Below are 20,017 nucleotides of genomic sequence, written 5' to 3'. Positions count from 1 at the left end.
GGTGCCATAATCTATTTCCAGGTCACTGCCTTTTGCCTCTTTATCATACCTTATTCACCGCTTGACCTCGTTAGAACAGTCATGTTTCTTCATAAAATATTCTTAATGAGACTATTTACCTTGCATATCCAGTGAGATCGTACTTCATGTAATAAGTTCTCTGCTCAAACATATGCCAAGAAGGCGGCTCTTGCAGCTATTAAAGAATGAACTTTTTAACTGAGAGAAGGACCTTTTGCTGGACAGCCATAGCTATCACAGTGCTCTTTTTCTTTTTTTAAGTAGATTGTAAAACTAGAAGGAGCTTTTCTGTCTTCTTTTTGCTTATTTGCTTGTGTTTTGTTTTACATTTACACAGATATCAATCTTGAGCACAGCATCATTATTCCCAAAGAATAAGAATTTACAAAAGCAAATATATTATCTGTATTTTCTAAAGAATGCTCATTTGATTTAAAAATATATTTATTCAGACTCAGAACTCAGCTATCAGTTGCAATGGAGCTTAGGAACCTTATGTTTTTTACCTAAGAATTCTGCTTTATTGGTGATGCAGAAATAAAATAAGATCATACGTGAAGTTTAGCTGAACTAATACTTATAAGAGTTGACATTTGGGTTCGTACATTGATTAATCCATCTCTACTAACCATTTCAATATTCTTGAACATAAGAACTTGATTTTTTTTTTTTTTTTTTTTGGTGGTACTCGGGCCTCTCACTATTGTGGCCTCTCCCGTTGCGGAGCACAGGCTCCGGATGCGCAGGCTCAGCGGCCACGGCTCACGGGCCCAGCCGCTCCACAGCATGTGGGATCTTCCCAGACCAGGGCACGAACCCGTGTCCCCGGCATCGGCAGGCGGACTCTCAACCACTGCACCACCAGGGAAGCCCAGAACTTGATTTTTACTCAGAAGGAGTAAGTTCTTCCCCCAATAAGTCCTGTTTTTTAGTACAGACTGGTTTGATTTCTGCCTGCTTTGATTTCTCCTGCCATCAGAGTTGAGGTGTCAAAACAAGGAGCAAAAGCAAAGAGACTGTCTCATCTGCTACAGCAACAGCCCCGGAGTACACAGGGGTTGACTGTCCTACACAGGGGTTGACTGTCCTGCCCAGGGAATTAGGAGAGAAAGCATCCTGTGTATTGGTACCGGTTCTTCTGTGTCTCCCATTAAAAAAGGCTGCTGATCTTGTTACTAGAGGTGATCCAATGGCAACCTCGCTGATAATCTAGAAAAGTCTTTAGGGCTCTGGGTCCTTTTCATACCCCTTTGACCTCCTGATTTGATGCACTCTGCACATGTGATGGGGTTTCTCTGTTCTCTTTTTCTATGCCCTGACAAAAACTCACTTTCTCCTAACTGCAGACCATCCTTGTGACCCCGTACAAACCACTTTACTCCTGTGTACAGTGGTGCTAACAATAGTACCTAGCCACAGGGCACTTATGAGGACCTAACAGGATAACATTTTTAAAAGATGCTATCATGCTGGACATACAGATTCTCAATTAATGATAGCCTTTACTATGAACTGTTTTCCCCACTTAAAAAAAAATTAGGTAACCTCAGGATTAGGAGAAACCACAGAGCCCATTTTCAGTACAGACCTGAGTTCTGTACCTTAAATGGTAAAACTGAAAAAAAAAAAAAAAAAAAGTTGGGGGGGGGCATGTGAACTCTGGGGATAGGGTAAAAGGGAGCATATAGAACTTTAGGAGTTTCTTCCATGGCAGTGGATGTTCTCCCAAGCCTGCGTTCAGTGATCACAGTATTTGCCCTTGGAGTATATTTTGGAAAAATATTTCTAAAATTATCTCTTACCACATGTACAAGTGTAAGGGATTTCTTCCTGTTTTTGAGAAAAATATGAGCCAGAGAAGTTCCACTCAGACACATGGAAGGCTGGAATGTACATTGGAGGTCATATTTCCTTCCCTTGTAGGGCTACCGGGTCTCGATAACTCATTTCATCGTCCTCCTCCTGCGCGGCAGAATTGCACTCAGGCAAGCAGGGAACCTGCCTACCTCTTACTTCAGAGTTTTTAGAAAAGAATATTACATGTTCTTGGTGGTCATGCAATCCAGGCTCTCTCCATAACACATTCCAGAAAACTTGCAGGAATTTCTCCTAATGTCTCATCTACATCCCTGCTTCTGCCCTTTAAACCCTTTAGATCTTATCTTGACCTCAGTAGAAACAGAAAATAGATGCTCACTGTGATTTGGAAAAGGCTTGTCAAGTTTTTGAAATTGCTGTTTGGTTTCTCATATCCCTCACTTTCTACTCTAGAATAACTCAATCCCTGTCTTTTTTCACTTATTTTTTTTTCCCCCATAAACATTTTTGGTCCAAAGCTTTGGGGATGGAGCGTCCGTCATTTTGTTGCTCCCTTCTGATACTCCCTGGAGGTGTATATCAGCCCAACAGTGGCAAGGCCCAGGTAGGGGGTGTTCCGTGTAGTAAACCTGCTGTCCACCCCACCTGGCCGTGGGTGCTGGCTGCCACCCTTGCCCCACCACTGCCCGCGGTTCTTTAGAAGTGATGTCCAAGGAGTTCTGGAATTACAGTGGCTCAGCCCACTGCCGCTCAGTCCAGTGGCATTCTCTCTCATTTAAACCAGCAAAGGTTTCAACAGAAGAAAGCACTGGAAACTTTCTCCATTACCCAGAGGCCATCACCAAGAGGCCATTTCTCAAGACATTGTTTCCTCTTCTTCTGAGTTTCTTACTTGGTTTAACGCAGTCCCAGCCTGGCCAGACATCGAAGACGTACAGCCTCACCTTTAAAACTCTGTCCAGAGATGGAACCCTCCCCCTGACACATCCTCCTATGTACAGACGTTCCTGAGTCTGACTGACAGTAAAAGAAAAAAAGGGAGGAGAAAAGGTTGCTAAGTATTAGAGGAGAAAAAAAGAATCTAATTACAGAAAAATATAAATGCCATAAAAACAATCATGTTAATCAGCCATCTCGCCCAAGAAGTATCTCCTAGGCAGCGTCTGGCTTTGCCCCTTTCTGAATCCCTGTCTCCAACAGGGAAGGAATCAGAATATGTCACTGGGGATTGTCTTCCAGAACCTTGTCACTGTCTCTGCAAAATCAGCAGACCCCTATTCTATCTCCCTCAGATTCCCTTGAGTCTCTGTTCATATTTAGCTTCTGGTCTGAGGGACTCTCCTCTCGGGGCGGGGGGGGTGGGGGTGGGGTCAGTGATGCTTAACATTGGGTGGATGCCCACACAGGGAAGTGACCGCTCCACATGGGCCCTCAGTGTCATTTGAATCCCACCAAAAGCAAACCAGGGCACAGTGGGAATTAACACAGAGGGATACAGGAAAGTGGAGGCGCTCATAGAAAGATAAACCAATGTCTTCCTGCCATTGCTCACTCACCACATACATAGTCCGGAACACTGACCCCAAACTTGTCATAGCCTATTTTATAACCCTGATTGCTTTCTTATGTATTGATCCAACTTCCACAAGGTTGTAAGCTCTTGTCTGGGCTCAGATCATCTTATTCAGCATTGCACTGCTCATAAAACCAGGGCACTTTCTACACAATGGGTGAATATTAGTTACTTGCTAAGTAGTAGATAAATGTATTTTATAACAATAGCAACAAAATTATGTTTGTTATAGCTATAGAGATATCTATGGTTATCTCTATACACACATTAAAATGTAATCTGTGGAGATCCACTAATCTGGAATGTCTTTTTCCCCCCAGATTTATTGAGGTTATGATTGACAAAAAATGATACATATTTAACGTGAACAATGTGGTATTGTGATATCAATATGCCTATGTAATGATTACCACAATCACGCTAATTAACGTGTGCATTACCTTACACAGTTAACGCGCGTGTGTGTGGGTATATGTGTGTGTGTGTCTGTCGTGTGGAATGTCTTAAAGTGGTCCGAGGTTGGGTCTGAGTTTGCCTTAGCATGGTTTTTATACTAATAAAATCAATAATGCCTGTTCATTTGTTAAATTATGTATATTAACGTGAGAATGTTTAGATATACTTTTTAAGACACCCAGTATTCAAGTTCTATAACCACTCAAGGAGATTTATTAAACAATTGGAATGCCACTTATTATCAATTGAGAGGCTAATTATTTATTCATAAAGCAATGTGCCCCTGACCCTCACCCCAATTCTATTAGTGTGTATGGCTTTGAGAACCGTAGATGTTCTTTTTCCTATTAGTAAAAATGAGAGAGGTTTTGCTGCAAAACCAGTTAAATCTGTAGGAAGGTGGCATTCCTTCCTTTGATCTCATGACACAGAAATACTTGGTTGTTCCGCTAACTCTCGGTGTGTTCCTCCCCTGGCAGGAGAAGGGGAGAAGTCGTGCAGATAAAGGGGATGAGGAAAATAGGAAAGCATGATTAGGAGGAGAGTGGCAAGAGAAATGGTCTATGAAAGAAAGAGAATGGGGTGGATGCTCTTATTGTCCTGTGGGGTTTTTTTGTTTTTTGTGGTACGCAGGCCTCTGTCACTGTTTTGGCCTCTCCCCTTGCGGAGCACAGGCTCCGGACGCGCAGGCTCTGTGGCCATGGCCCACGGACCCAGCCGCTCCGCGGCACGTGGGATCCTCCCGGACCGGGGCACGAACCCGTGTCCCCTGCATCGGCAGGCGGACTCTCAACCACTGCGCCAGCAGGGAAGCCCTGTCCTGTGGGTTTAAACCAGTAATTACATTTGGCCTGGAACAGAAAAATACATGTTTTCATATAACCTCAATATATCCTCTCTAATATTTACTGCCAAGACCTAAAATTTCAAGACATGACACTGAGCATTTCTAAAATGACAGAATTCTCACTTTACATCTTTCCAGTGAAATGTTATGGTTGAAAAAGCTCCCCATCAGTCTTTTAAATTAAAGGTTTATTTATTTATTTATTTATTTTGCGGTATGCGGGCCTCTCACTGTTGTGGCCTCTCCCGTTGCGGAGCACAGGCTCCGGACACACAGGCTTAGAGGCCATGGCTCATCGGCCCAACCGCTCCGCGGCATGTGGGATCTTCCCGGACCGGGGCACGAACCCGTGTCGCCTGCATCGGCAGGCGGACTCTCAACCACTGCGCCACGAGGGAAGCCCCCCATCAGTCTTTTATTCTACTCCAGATAGAAAAAAAAAAAAAAAAGACGTTGTCCCAATGACCCATCTCCAAGTCTAAAGAATCTGTCATTTGAACACACTTGAGAAAGATAGTGATGAAAGTAGCAGGAGAATCCCGTGCATCTCATCATTTTACTGGGGGATGCAGAAGCGGTGTCTGTCATTCCCAGCCGGCCGCCATTCTACCACACTGGCAGTTTGTCCAAAGGGTATGTAGCAGACCAGGTCGGCCTCAGGAGACAGAGCAAACATGGGCCATGTTTCAGGGCCTTTTTGAATCTTGAGACCCCATTGGGAATTTTCCACAATTTTTATAGGGTCCCACCAGACGCTTCCTGCTTGCTGTCCAGCTTATAATTCTGGATAGGAAGCAGGTCCTTCCCATTGCACAACTCCTGGGGGAACAATTCATGGGGAATCTATAGCGTTCTTTCCCCCGGCAGTGCCAGGAGAAAGTGGCTGCTAAGATGCTGCTAGTAATTAAGGACTTGGCACCTGGGGGCAGCTGCTAAGCATATACTGTTACTGTAACATCCAGGTAGAACAAGTGTAATTCTTCTAGGCTCACGTGGGACTGGGAGACATTCAGAGTCATATTAATACACACCACACACACACACACACACACACACACACACACACACACCCTGCAACTGTGGCTGGCAGGTGAGAAATGAATTGTGTCTGGGTCACAAGGGAACATGTGTTCCCAAGCCCAAAGGCCATTAACTCCATGTTAATTTATTAAGGTGGTAGGTAGTGATAAGACCCCTAATTTATGTTCACGGATGCTTTGGGTAATGGAAACATGTTCATTAAGTATCTTTGGCCAGACATTTTCCTGTGTAATTAGCACACATCTTAATTATATACTTGGATTTGAAGCTGGTGCTAATCTTAAAGTATTAAAAAACAAATTAGATAAAGAGAAAAGGATTAAAAGAGAGACTGCATAGCACAGAGGTTAAGAGTGTGGGCTCTGAGCCATGGCCCAGTTCAAAAACTAGCCCTGGTGTTTACCAGCCCTGCAACCTTGAAGAAGTACTTCCTGTCTCTGTGCATCTGTAAAATGGAAGTAACATTGCCTAATCGTAGGGTCATGGTGAGCATCGGAAGGCTTAAGACCACTAGAAATTGTTTTGAACTGTGCTTGGCACATAAGTGCTCCATAAATTGAGCTTATTATTAGTTTAGTTGTGGCATTTTCAGAGTAATAACTCTGCAGGTGGATCATTACACAGTAGAAATTTTGAAAAGGAATAATAACAATTCAGAAATTTTATCCTAAAATGTCAAACTTGCCTACATTTCCTACACAGAAGTAAATTAATAATTTAATTTATTAATAATTTACATTTACATATGTAATAGTTTGTTAAAATGTATTACAGTTTGAAAATGAAGTGTCAACAAACATTTACTGAGTACCCATAAGGGTCATGGAAAGTGATGTTATAGGAGCACATCAGACATTGGCAACTTTCAGGGGCTTTAATTTTAGAAGGCGGCGTGTGTTAGAAAGAGTATAAAATTTTCAAGCATTTTAGAAGGGCTGCTTTGGGTAATATGATTGTTATGTAACTGTACTCTTTTAGAAAAAGATGCAGGATGAATACACTTGGCTGAAGAACCTGCACACTGAAAATATTTATTTTCTTGAACTATTTAAGGAACTATAAATAAATACTCAATTCCAGTGTCCCTCATATATTCATAAAATTACAACATAAAATTAAATGTAACTGAAATGCTAAACATAATATTGATAATCTGCTCAATCAGTTGTGCTACAGGCCACAGCCTTGTGTATCAGTGCTAGGGAAAATATTAAGCATTCTTCTTCATGATATTTCATAGCATTGGCCTTAAATCAGCCATGAGAATAGACACAGCATTACAGACCAAAGGCCTAAAACAAGTATGAATTTTATAATTAACTTGCAAGCAGATATCATTTTTAATAAAATTTGAGAATATCACCCTTGTCTATTTCTCATCAATCAAATGATGGTTATCATCAGATGTAGTCTTATAAAGGATAAGGACATTTTAATGAACGGGAATAGTTTTAATATCTGCAAAATTATGTGAAAGAATGGAAGTAGCATTGAAGCGCTATTTCAGATGTTAATAATAATTTTCAACATCGTTTTTAGTTTTCTTACCTGTTGAGTCTTTTGTGAGATAGGAGAGGGAAACGCTGTCATTCTCATTTTTCGGATGAATCAGTTGAGGCTTAGAGACAAGTTTATGTGACACAGAGGCAGTTAGTCCCAAGTATCTGATTCCCCAAATGACTAATCTGTGCTATCGAGGATCTTCTCAAACTCTTATAGATACAGTCATCCATTGACCAGCATTGGGGATTATCTGCATGTTTGATTCTTTTCTTCTCCTTCTCTGTTTTGCCTAGTTTTTGAGGCAGTTAGTGATTATTTTTTTCTTTGGTTCGTTCACTCATTCATTCATCAGAAGCATCTTGGTCCCCTACTGTGTGCTCAGCACTGCTGAGCAGTACTTTGTCAGCCACTCCCCATTAGCATACTACATGAATAGGATACATCTGCTTTTCATTCAGACAGTTCTAAAACTCAGGTTTTTCTGCCTCTTTCATTGAAGGAGACAGTCCATGAGAAATGAAATCTGAAATAATTGAAATTTTTAAATTGTTTTGCTAATTTCAAACTTCTTAAAGATAGGAATTATATCTTGTTCATCTCTTAAGCCCAATTCCAGTATTTTATGAATGTGTGGCAGGTATGTCTGTTGTTGGATAGGGGCTTGTCTTTTATCTGAATCAGTGTTTCTGTGATGCAAGTGGTAAATGTAATATTAATGGCCATACTTACAAGCATGAATGGTTATTTTGAAAATCAAATTAATCGGTGTGGCATAGCCCTACTCTGTGTTCAATTTGTATCCTGTAAGTTTCTCACACATGTTAGAGCTAAGTTGAAGGTGTCTGGTACTTCAAGAATTTTAAAATAAATTCCTCAATAGAATGGAAAACCTTACAATTGCAAAGTAAATTATACCATAGCTCTAAGCTCAGTTTGGCACATCTGAGCTTTCTCTATCCTTTATCCATTTATTCATTCATTCACCCATCTTCCCCATTATCTATCCATCTCCCCATTAACCCCACCCACCTGCCATCCATTCCCGAGTCCTCACATCTACCTCCCAATTCTCCCTTCCACCTCCCCAGTCTTTCTTTCCCCGTATCTATTGTAAGAACCCTCAAGAGAGATGTGAATGAAAAGCAGTTGCTGTTAACACTATTTACAGTAGCCAAGACATAGAAACAACCTAAATGTCCATCGATAGATGAATAGATAAAGATGTGGTACATATATGCAATGGAATATTACTCAGCTATAAAAACAAATGAAATAATGCCATTTGCAGCAACATGGATGGACCTAGAGGTTATCATACTAAACAAAGTAAGTCAGAAAGAGAAAGACAAATACCATATGATATCACTTATATGTAGAATCCAAAATGCGACACAAATGAACCTGTCTGTGAAACAGAAGCAGACTCACAGACACAGAGAACAGACTTGTGGTTGCCGAGGGGGAGGGGGGATAGGGGAGGGAAGGATTGGGAGTTTGGGATTAGCAGATGCAGACTATTATATACAGGATGGATAAACAACAAGGTCCTACTATTTAGCATAGGGAACTATATTCAATATCCCGTGATAAACCATAATGGAAAAGAATATGAAAAAATACATATATGTATAACTGAGTCACTGCTGTACAGCAGAAATTAATACAACATTGTAAATCAACTCTACTTCAATAAGATTTGTTTAAAAGCAGTTGCTATTAAAGTTAATACTGATTCTTTGGTTTTATGATGAACACACTATTTATTGTCCAGAATGTGGTACTTTTAGGAGTAAACAGGGCACTCACTAATAAGCATGCTGGGAAACAAGCATAAACCAGGACTGTTCTGGGTAAATCAGAATATGGTCACTTGTAATACATTCTACTAAAATTCTAAAGTGGTATTCTTGTACCGTATTGTGATATCTTTTAGTTATAGGCTATGTGACATGTGAAATGTTTATTTATAGTAAAAATATAGAGTAGGAGAGATTTTTAAGGATTGTGTAATGGTATAACTCACACCTGAATTTTTTAATAGCATTAATTCCTGTACGTTTACTGGTTAGTGCCCCAATTTGGAATCATCCAGATATTTCATTTCTTCCCTTCTGTTGCCTTTCTTTGGGGTTGATTAGCTCGCATTCATTCAGTGGAAATCGGTAAGTCACTTTGTGTAGGCATAGCATTTACCAAGGTGCGCCATGCGGGCTGTGAAAGAAGAGGAACACCCAATCTTTATGCCTCAGCAGTTCACAGTATAGCCGGGGACATCGGTCGGTCTAACAGCATCTGCACAAAATAACTACTCTGAGTAAGCAAGTGGTTGCACATGGACCACAGCAGGAAGAGTAAGTGGTAGAGAAGCACCAAAGAGGAATAAGTAAAGGGCCAGAGAAAGCTAATTAGAGGGAACAGAGACAGCACTAAGATAATAAGCTCAATCGGGCGAGTCTAGCCCTTGTTGCCAATTCTTCGGTGGGTAATAGGTGGGAATTATTGGCTTACTTAAGATTTAGTTGAGGCATATGTAACTTATTAGCATCTGAAATAATTTATCCTTCCTCTGAGCTCTTAACTCTATTTTACATATACTAGCTGTGTAGTCTTGGACAGATTTCTTGACCCTTCTGGTCTGCTTCCTCTTTATAGAATGAGAATCGTAATAGTACCTAGTCATAAAATTGTTAAAGTGGTTAATTTATAAAAAGCATTTAGGACAGTGTCTGGTATCAGAAAAATATTGAAAAGAGGCTGTTCCTACTAGTATAACAAGACATCCTTAGAGGAAAAGTATGCTTTAATCAATATAAGTCAATATTTGCTTGCAATTTACCTCATGTAAGGTATGCCAAACATAATCTTTTTTTAATTCCTTCTGTTTGTGTGGTGCCACTCACTGATTTATTTATTTAATCCCAGTTTTCCTGAGATAATAATTGACCTACAGCACTGTATTAAAGTGTACAGCATAATGATTTGACTTACATACGATATGAAATGATTATCCCAATCAGATTAGTGAACGTTCGGCATCTCATATGGATACAAAATGAAAGAAATAGAAGATTTTTTCTTGTAACGCAAACTCTTAAGATTTACTCTTAACATTTGTATATAACATACAAAAGTGTTGTGCTTTAGATGGTATTTATCATGCCAAACATAATCTTAATTTGCCCTGTTTATAATTTTTTTTTTTTTTACAGCTCGAAAGTCCAAGAAGTTGGGGAAGTTAAAAGGGATTCACGAGGAACAGTCACAGCAGCCTCCACCCCCCCCCCCACAGAGCCCAGAGGAAGGAACTACGTACATCGCTCCTGCGCAAGAGCCGTCCGTCAACTCAGCGCTGGTTCCTCAACTCTCCACAATTTCCCGAGCGCTCACACCTTCCCCTTCCATGGTCCTTGAAACCATCGAACCCGAGATTGTGTATGCAGGCTATGACAACTCCAAACCAGATACAGCCGAAAATCTGCTCTCCACCCTAAACCGCTTAGCAGGCAAACAGATGATCCAAGTCGTGAAGTGGGCGAAGGTAATTCCAGGTAGGATGGCCTCGCGTTTCAGGGTCTGCGTCCTGAACTAGGCACGTCAGGGCAACAGAGCGTACCGTATACAACGGTGCGATTGAGTTTGCTTTCTGTTCGATCCCGACAGCCAGTTTTTTACTCATTGTCACATGAATCAAGTGTGTAGAAGAAAAATCTGGAGAATATGCTCATTTCTCTTGAGAAGTTAGAGTTAAGGGTTCTATTGTTAATAGAACAATAGAACACTGTTCTATTGTTCTGTTAATAGAACATACCCATTTCTTATGTTGAGGATTGAAATGGAAAGTTTCATTCCAGTAATATTAATAAGGCAAAACACATTCTAGTTGCCAAAGCAAGAATTGAGCCCATTATTAGCAGCTTGTAGCCAGGGCTACTCTAAGCCCTAGACCAGGTAAATCAAGACATATATACACTACTATATATAAAATAGATAACTAATAAGGACCTGCTGTATAGCACAGGGAACTCTACTCAATACTCTGTAATGGCCTATATGGGAAAAGAATCTAAAAAAGAGTGGAGGGCCTCCCTGGTGGCGCAGTGGTTGAGAGTCCGCCTGCCGATGCAGGGGACACGGGTTCGTGCCCCGGTCCGGGACGATCCCACATGCCGCGGAGCGGCTGGACCCGTGAGCCATGGCCGCTGAGCCTGCGCGTCCGGAGCCTGTGCTCCGCAACGGGAGAGGCCACAGCAGTGAGAGGCCTGCATACCGAAGAAAAAAAATAAAATAAAATAAATAAAAAAGAGTGGATATATGTATATGTATAACTGATTCACTTTGCTGTACAGCAGAAACCAACACAACATTATAAATCAATGATACTCCAATAAAAATTAATTAAAAAAAAAAGACCTCTCAGGTAGGCTGTAGGGGCCTCTGAAAGAGTCTTTCTGAAAATATCTTACCTCCATAACCCTTTAATTTGTCCTTGAAATGCCTACTTTAGTCTGTTTTATGCTGTAGCATTTTATTAATAAGGCTCCTATTAATCTACAGAAACATTGCTCAGAATTGTGATCACATTGTCCCAGTTCATTAATCCAAAGCAGTTTCTTAGATGCCCTGTTGTCAACCAGCAGCCATAAGACAAAAGTCTGGGGAAAGCTCTGATGACTGACTCTTTGAAGGGGAGCTTGCCCAGGTGAAACTATATACAAACAGAAGAATACCCTGGTGCCCCTGGGAGTACAGAGGGTGAGAAAAGAAACAAAAGAAGGGCCTGAGGCCCAGAAAAGAAGACTGTGGGTAAGGCAGGACAGCATCAAGGATGCTTATTCTGCCTCAGAAGTCTGTTGAAGTCTGGCATTATCCCAGCCTAGGGGAAGCTAGGAATAAGACTTTTTCAATCACTGCAAACTCATGTAAAGTAAAATCCTCCACCAATATTGCAGATATGCAAGAGTTGATGTCATTAAGTTATCTTTTATTTTGAAGTTATTCACTGTGAGTAGGATGAAGCAAGTGGTACAGGTGAACACAAATTCTTTCAGTCTAACTAAGGGTTGTAGACCACTGTCCACAATGAAACTCCCAGAACGTCTTAGTTTTTTTTTTGCCTTGGCAGTTTACCCTCATTGACAATTTAAGGTGAATTTAACATGAAATGTTGAACAGGACCAGGTCCACGATAGGTGCTCTGTAAATAACTGTGGAATTGATTTGAGTCAATGAGAGTAAGGGGGCAGTTTGGGGTTGCCTTACGAAGCTTCTTCCTGGAATGTTCTTAAATGCTAAGTGTATTTTTGTGATGAATTGTTCTCTTCTTCAGGATTTAAAAACCTGCCTCTCGAGGACCAAATTACCCTCATCCAGTATTCTTGGATGTGTCTGTCATCATTTGCCTTGAGCTGGAGATCGTACAAACATACGAACAGCCAATTTCTCTATTTTGCACCAGACCTAGTCTTTAATGAGTAAGTACCTATTAATTAGCCTTCATAAAATAAACCGAAGAGTTACTCGCTACGCTCTTTTATGATTTCTAAACAGATGTACCTTTGTGAAAGAATCCACTGATAACGTTTTTTAAGAGTTTAAAAGCTATCATTTGAGAACTTAAAAATGACTTTTTTACAAAATTATAATGCACGTGTCTGAGTATATATAGATCAGTGTATATAGATCTCACATGATAGTATGTGGGAATTGTCCCAAAGAATGATGATCCAGTTGGCTCCCAAAACTTGATTGGTACAAGCCACAATTAATAGAAAACAACCTCTTCTGGTATCTACTCCAGTTGGGAAGACTGTCTGATTTCTAGGAAATGTGAATGTATAACGTGCCAGTTTTTGAGCACAGTCATATAATGATTCTTTTGTTAATAGTATACATCTGCTCAGTGTGTTTTCATGACAATCATAATTACCCTTCTTTGTGATCATAAGAGAAGCCAAACTGTTATTCTGTAGTGAAACATTTTTAGGTTTATGATGCATTTTAAAAAGATTGAAAGAATAGTACTAGATTTTTCTTTGGCCGTGAATTCCTCCCTATGTGAAGTTTACATTTTAATATTGTTTGCATTCTACATTAGCACATTTCGTGCGTGTTTATATCCAGCCATGCTTCTTTGTAATTGTTGGGTCAAGAAACAGATAAATTAAAAAGGAACATTTGAATGATGATAGTAACCACAGCCATATTCTAACAGATGGCTGTCTCTCAAGATATAAACATAGGGGTTTTTCAATAGGGAAGGACGCAGATGAGAAATGGATTGGTGATAAAAGAGAGAAAAGGGACGTGAAAGATTCAAAGTGGACATGTAGTGCCAAAATACCTAAATTGTACCGGTAGTAGTTGCCCTGAGAGTATCACTTCATCCAAATATGGTGGACCTGGGAGGCAGTTTTAGTCCAAGATAAATTAGGAGCATCAGTTGTTGGTTCTTGGGGTGACCGTTCTTTGGGCCATTAGTCAGAACAAATAATTCTACTAGTGCATAAATTTTCATGCTTCAGAAGCATGAAGTGAGGCCAAACAACTGACAGGCACATTTTAATTTACTTGTTTTCCTGAATAATCAGCTGATATTATTAAATAGTAAGACTGTTTTTAAAAATGGTCTATAAACCGAAAGGAAAACATATTTGGATTCCCTGGCGGTCCAGTGGTTAGGACTCTGCACTTCCACTGCCGGGGGCCTGGGTTCGACCCCTGGTCAGGGAACTGAGAGATCCTGCAAGCTGCTCAGTGTGGCCAAAAAAAAAAAAAAAAAAAAAGAAAGAAAGCATATTAAGGAGGTTCTTTGTTTTAAGAGGACACGTGGGTAAATACGAATCTCTATTGGTGCCATCCGGAGTGTCTCCTTTAGATTTTGTTTTAATAGAAGATTCATTTAACCTTATTCAGTGAATCTGTTGATTCTTTGTAATAAAATACGTATAATATAAAATTTTCCACTTTAACCATTTTTAGTGCACAGTCAGTAGCATTAATTGCACTGACATTGTTGCACCACCATCATCACTGTCCATCTCCAGTACTTTTTTCATCATCCCAAGCAGAAACTCTGGACCAGTTAAGCAGTAACTCGACATCCTCCTTTCCCCCAAAGCCCTGATAAACTCTGGTCTTTGAATTTGCCTATTCTAGATATTTCATGTAAATGGAACCATATAATATGTGTCCATTTTTTTGTCTGACTTATTTCACTTAGTATAATGTTTTCAAGGTTCATCTTTATTGTAGCATGTATCAGAATTTCATTTCATGGCTGAATAATATTCCATTGTACATATGTATAGAATTGACCTCATTGTTTGCAGATTCCGTAGCTGTGCATTGACTTTCTGGCACATTTATTTGTAACCCCGAAGTCAGTATTTGCAGCACAGAGAGGCCGTAAGTTTGAGGTACACAGCATGTACATTTCAGCTGAGACTCTGCCTTCTTGTTTCAGCTCTCATAGTGCAAACAAGCATCTTTTCCATGGTCTATTTAGTGCCATGTTTTTTGCATTGTTGTGCTTTTGGCTGGTGATTTCACTGTTTAAAATGACCCACAAGCAGAGTGCTAGAGCGCTGTCTAGTGTTCCTAAGTGCAAGAAGGCTTTGATGTGCCTTAGGGAAAAAATATAGGTGTTACACATAAGCTTCTTTCAGGCATGAGTGACAGTGCTGTTGGCTGTGAGTTCGATATTAATGAATCAATAATATATGTTAATAAGGTGTCTTTAAACAGAAATACACATAAAGCAAGATTATGTATAGATCAACTGATGAAAATGTTATGATCAGTGTCTACTACGACTTTATGGAATATAATTACCATACTTATTTTTACCAAATAAAGAGAATTGATCCCATTTTGTTTATCCATTCACGGATACATGGGTCGTTCCTGCCTTTGGCTATCACGGTTAATGCTGCTGTAAACATTTGCGTATGATTATCTGTTTGAGTCCTGATTTCATTGCTTTTGGGTATACACCTAGCAGTGGAATTGCTGGGGCATATGGTTATTCTACATGTAACTTTTGAGGAACCACTGAACTGTTTTCCTCAGCAGTTGCACAATTTTACATTGCCACCCTCAGTGTACAAATTAAAAAGAGCAGCAAGAGTTCCAATTTCACCACATCCTTGCTGACACTCGTTTTCTGGGTTTTGGTTTTGTTTTTTGCTTTTTTTAATAGCTATACTAGTGGGTATGAAGTATTGGGGGGTTCTTTGGTTTGTTTTTCTTGAAATCTATTTGTCATATAACATTGTGTAAATTTAAGGTATACAACATGTTATTTGACACATTTATATGTAATATGATTGCCATTGCAGCAGTAGTTAGCACCTCTGTCGCATTACATAATTATCATTTCTTTTTCTGGGTGGGAATAACTAAGATCTTGTCTTTTGGCCAGTTTGTTTATTATAATATGATATTGCTGTCTGTATTCACTGTACGGTGCATTAGATCTCCAGGACTTACTTGTCTACTGGTTGCAACTTTGTCTCCTGAAGCAACATCCCTCCTCTTCCCCCATCCCCCGGCAGCCACCATTCTATTCTCTGTTTGCTCAAGCTTGGCTCCTTTAGATTCCACATATAAGTGATATCATCCAGTATTTGTCTTTCTCTGCCTGACTTATCTCATAGTAGGTGTGAAGTACTGTCAGTGTGGTTGTGATGTACACTTCCCTAATGACTACGGAGGTTGTGCATCTTTTCATAGACTTTTTGGCCATTTGTATATCTTCTTTGGAGAAATATCCATTCAAGTCCTTTGCCCATTTTTAATTAGGTTGTTTGTCTTTTGTTCCTGAGTTGTAGGAGTTCTTTATGTGTTCTGGATGGTAAACTCTTATCAGATATATGATACGTATATTTCTCCCATTCTGTGGGTTGTCATTTCACTCTCTTGCTAGTGTCCTTTGATGTACTTTTAAAATTAAAGTTTTTAATTTTAATGAAGTTCAGTTCATCTATTTTTTGTCATTGTTTGCTATGCTTTTGGTGTCATCTGTTAATTTTTAATTGTGTGTAAACATCCAGGTGTACAGGTTTCAAAGTCCAAAATTGTAAGAATCCTTTTTCACAAATGAAACTTAGGGGGAAGCACCTTATATCTGAAGCCTGTACACCTTCAAAATTAATGTCATTGAAAAAAATTAATTTTGAAAATTGTCATTGAAAATTAATGTCATCGAAGGTTTTTAGAAGTAAATAAGAAACCAAAAAAAAGAAAAAAAGAAAAGATCATATAAGCTCTATGCATGTCTATTCTAGAAGATGTTAATAGATATAAAATGGAAACAACAAAAAAATTGCTTTCTAATGTTACAAGTAGTTAAATAGTATGATATTATATAATTGTTACAGTGAACATTTATTTTTTTTGCGGTACGTGGGCCTCTCACTGTTGTAGCCTCTCCCGTTGCGGAGCACAGGCTCCGGACGCGCAGGCTCAGCGGCCATGGCTCACGGGCCCAGCCGCTCTGCGGCACGTGGGATCCTCCTGGACCAGGGCACAAACCCGTGTCCCCTGCATCGGCAGGCGGACTCTCAACCACTGTGCCACCAGGGAAGCCCTAGAGTGAACATTTTGTTCCCTATTCTTAAAACTTTTGACCTCAACCCCAGCCTAGACTTAAGTTTTCTCTCAACTAGAAAGAACAGGGCAGAGCTGTGTTTTTCAAAGGGGGAGGGAGGACCTACTCCCAGGAAACATTTGGAAATGACATAAAGCCTTTTGGTCAAATCCCCAAAATTGCCTGTACCTCAGACCCTTTGCCAAAGGGAAGGAAACTGTCTGGCATTTTGTGCAAGGGAGTAATGCATGCTGTTCAGCTGAGGATAGAATGCACTGGTGGAACCCTCCCTTGTTTTCCCACCCACCCTCCCTCAACTGTCTTGGACCCCCTCTCACCCGCATTGGCAGATCTTTTTAAGCATCTGTATCCTTCCCTTGTTTGATTGGCACCTCCTCCTTGAAATCACAGACTCTGTCTTAATCATTTTTTAATTTCCAGCCCGTGGCATTGTGTCCAGGACATAGCAGGTACTCCATAAATATTTGGTGAATAAATGAATTATTGAGCAAATGAACCAAACAACCTATTAGTCAGTCTAGAAGGGGTTTTCTAGGTTATCATCGCTAGTTACGAGGGTGAAGCTTATGATCAAGAAGTGTGATGTGGGGAAGCGTTTTCACCAACAGAGACGTTGCTATATTTAAAATGGTGAAGAAAACTTGAATAGTTGATCATGTGTGTTTGCTTTCAACTGTGAAATGGATCTGAAAGTTCCCAAAGATCTTATCCTTCAGCTGTGTACCGGATTCATTAGAGTTGGAGGAAAGATGCGAAGTAGAGAATAATTAAGGAAAACATTCTTTGTAAGTTTTTATTAAACATTGGGGTGAAGATATGAGTTAATACTTTAAATTAGAATAGAACTTTTCTTATTATGAACTTAAAACTTTTCAAATATGTATTAAATGATTCATTCTTCAATTTCACCTTGAAACAGCTTATCATATATGGCTCCAGATCACTGCAAGTATTCAAATGTCTTATCAATTTCAATACACGTATTAAAACTCCCATTTAAGCCTGAAATGAAATTTCTTCCATTTTTTTAAAATTTCTGAAATGAAGGTTCAGTATTACGCTCTTTTAAGGTCAGCCAATATTTTAGAATTAAAAGCATATATATTATTAATTTTATTGAAGTATAGCTGATTTACAATGTTGTGTTAATGTCTGCTGTACAGCAGTGACTCAGTTATGCATAATATATATATTCTTTTTCATATTCTTTTCTCTTATAGTTTATCACAGGATATTGAATATAGTGCCCTGTGCTGTACAGTAGGACCTTGTGGTTTATCCATCCTATGTATAATAGTTTGCATCTGCTAACCCCAAACTCCCGGTCCTTCCCTCCCCCATCCAGCCTCCCCCTTGGCAACCACCAGTCTGTTCTCTATGTCTGTGAGTCTGTTTCTGCTTCGTAGAAAGGTTCGTTTGTGTTGTATTTTAGATTTCACATATAAATGGTATCATATGGTATTTGTCTTTCTCTGTCTGACTTATTTCACTTAGTATGATAATTTCTAGGTCCATCCATGTTGCTGCAAATGGCATTATTTCATTCTTTTTAATTGCTGAGTAATATAGAATTAAAAGTATATTTAAAAGCATGTTTATATTGTTTCAAGTCAGAGCCCAATAAAAAAATGTATTTTCGATGATCTTTCACTGCCTTTGTAGTTCTGAATCTTCGATTATTTCGGTTCAGAGACTGTTGGTTAGAGAGAGAGTTTAAGTCTTAGTGCCACTTTCTGAGTCCCTCGGGTGAGTGCTGAGTGTGACTCCTGGGAGGGCAGTGCTTGCCCAGCTCATCAGTGAGGGGAGCTGAGCTCAGCCCACACTGCCCTCTTTGCTCAGTGCTGGCTGTGTGATGGCAGCACCAGTAGAAAACCATAGGACTTAGTTATCAGTCATTTCGGGCCATGTTTCCGTGGAGCGATGCCCGTCCCTGTTGTGTCCCCACTGGGGACCACTGTGCTGCCATTGCCCAGCTGTCCTTAGTGAGTGGCTCTCCCCAAGGCCAGTCTGCCAACAGGACAGTCTCCTTAAGGTCCTTCTGCACCTAAGGCCCTAAAGTTCCAGTAGTCTTGGCTCACTCGTGCTGCGTGTTCCAGGCCATGTCCCTTTTGTTCAGGCAGGGATCAGAGTGTCCCCACAGGGACCCAGGGGTTGGCACGCCCCGCCCTCGCCTCCTGAGGGGGCTGAGTGATATTCCTGAGCCACAGGAGATGACTTCTTTGCCTGGACCCTTGGCTCCAGCAGGGTTAGGACAAGGGGCAGAGGTGCTGATGAGAGAGCCAGAGGGTGGGATGAGCCTGGTTCAGCATCCCCTGCACGGGCTCCATCTGCTTTCCCCCGTCTGTCCCCAGCCTCTCTTTCCCTCCTCTGTTCCCTTGCTGCTGCTTTCAGATAGGATTTCTTACTTCCCTCCGCTTACGGGGACACTGAACTGTGTAGTTTCTGTGTTTCTAGTCTCTGACCGCCTCCCTTTCCCTCTCCCCTCCCTACTGTCTCACTTCCTTCCCCCCCCTCCCGCCCCCTCTCTTTCCTTCCTCCTCTCCTCTCTTTTTCTGTGTCTGTCTCTCTCTCTCTCTCTCACACACACACACACACACGTACCCCTACACCTCTTTTCCTGCCACTGAAAAATCAGCAGCCTTCTGAGATTTCCATTGTTTTGCTTTCTTGTTTACTTCTGGGTCAATTTAAGGGAGTAAACTATAAAAGAAAAGAAGTCCTCTTTCTGTCTCCACTGGACCCTCCAACACCCCAGGCCCCGTAGCAGCAGCTGGAGGGCCAAGGTGTTAGCAGAAGGGGCTGAGCACTTGGCTTGCTGGGCAGGACTCAGAGCCCCCTCTTTAGATGGTGCACGAGCTGCCTGTCTCATCACACTTCCCACACCCTCTGCCCTTGTGCCCTTCGTCATCCATGCCCGGCCCCTGTAGATGGTTGAGTTTGAGACTCTTGAATAAAGAAAAACAGTGTCACAAATAGAGAACGGTCATTCCTTGTCTTCAAGGGACAGAAACATCGCAGAATGGAGCTATCTTTCTTTTGCACAAAACTAGGTATAAAGGACATCTTGCCACCTGAAGGAGGCCAGGCAGAGGGAACTGCAGGAGAGGGTGCAGTGGGGTCTGAGGAGGTTTTGTAAGTAACAAACAAGAAA

General features: G+C 40.7%; 1 protein-coding gene across 2 annotated transcripts in view; it reads left to right on the top strand.

Annotated features, from left to right (window-relative positions):
* The window catches only part of NR3C2 (nuclear receptor subfamily 3 group C member 2), a 370,425-nt gene that overhangs the window by 284,667 nt on the left and 65,741 nt on the right, over nt 1-20,017 (top strand). For both annotated transcript variants that reach the window (XM_027117133.1, XM_027117134.1), the window contains exons 5-6: nt 10,469-10,807; nt 12,586-12,730. In XM_027117133.1, coding sequence (XP_026972934.1) covers nt 10,469-10,807; nt 12,586-12,730 — 484 coding nt within the window. The remainder of the gene's footprint in view (nt 1-10,468; nt 10,808-12,585; nt 12,731-20,017) is intronic.

This window comes from Aethalodelphis obliquidens, unplaced genomic scaffold, assembly GCF_003676395.1.
Source record: "Aethalodelphis obliquidens isolate GAN/ISIS:26980383/991018 unplaced genomic scaffold, ASM367639v1 scaffold17, whole genome shotgun sequence".
NCBI lineage: Eukaryota > Metazoa > Chordata > Mammalia > Artiodactyla > Delphinidae > Aethalodelphis > Aethalodelphis obliquidens.
Note: the sequence above shows the minus strand (reverse complement) of the source record. Positions and strands in the feature narration are given on the sequence as shown.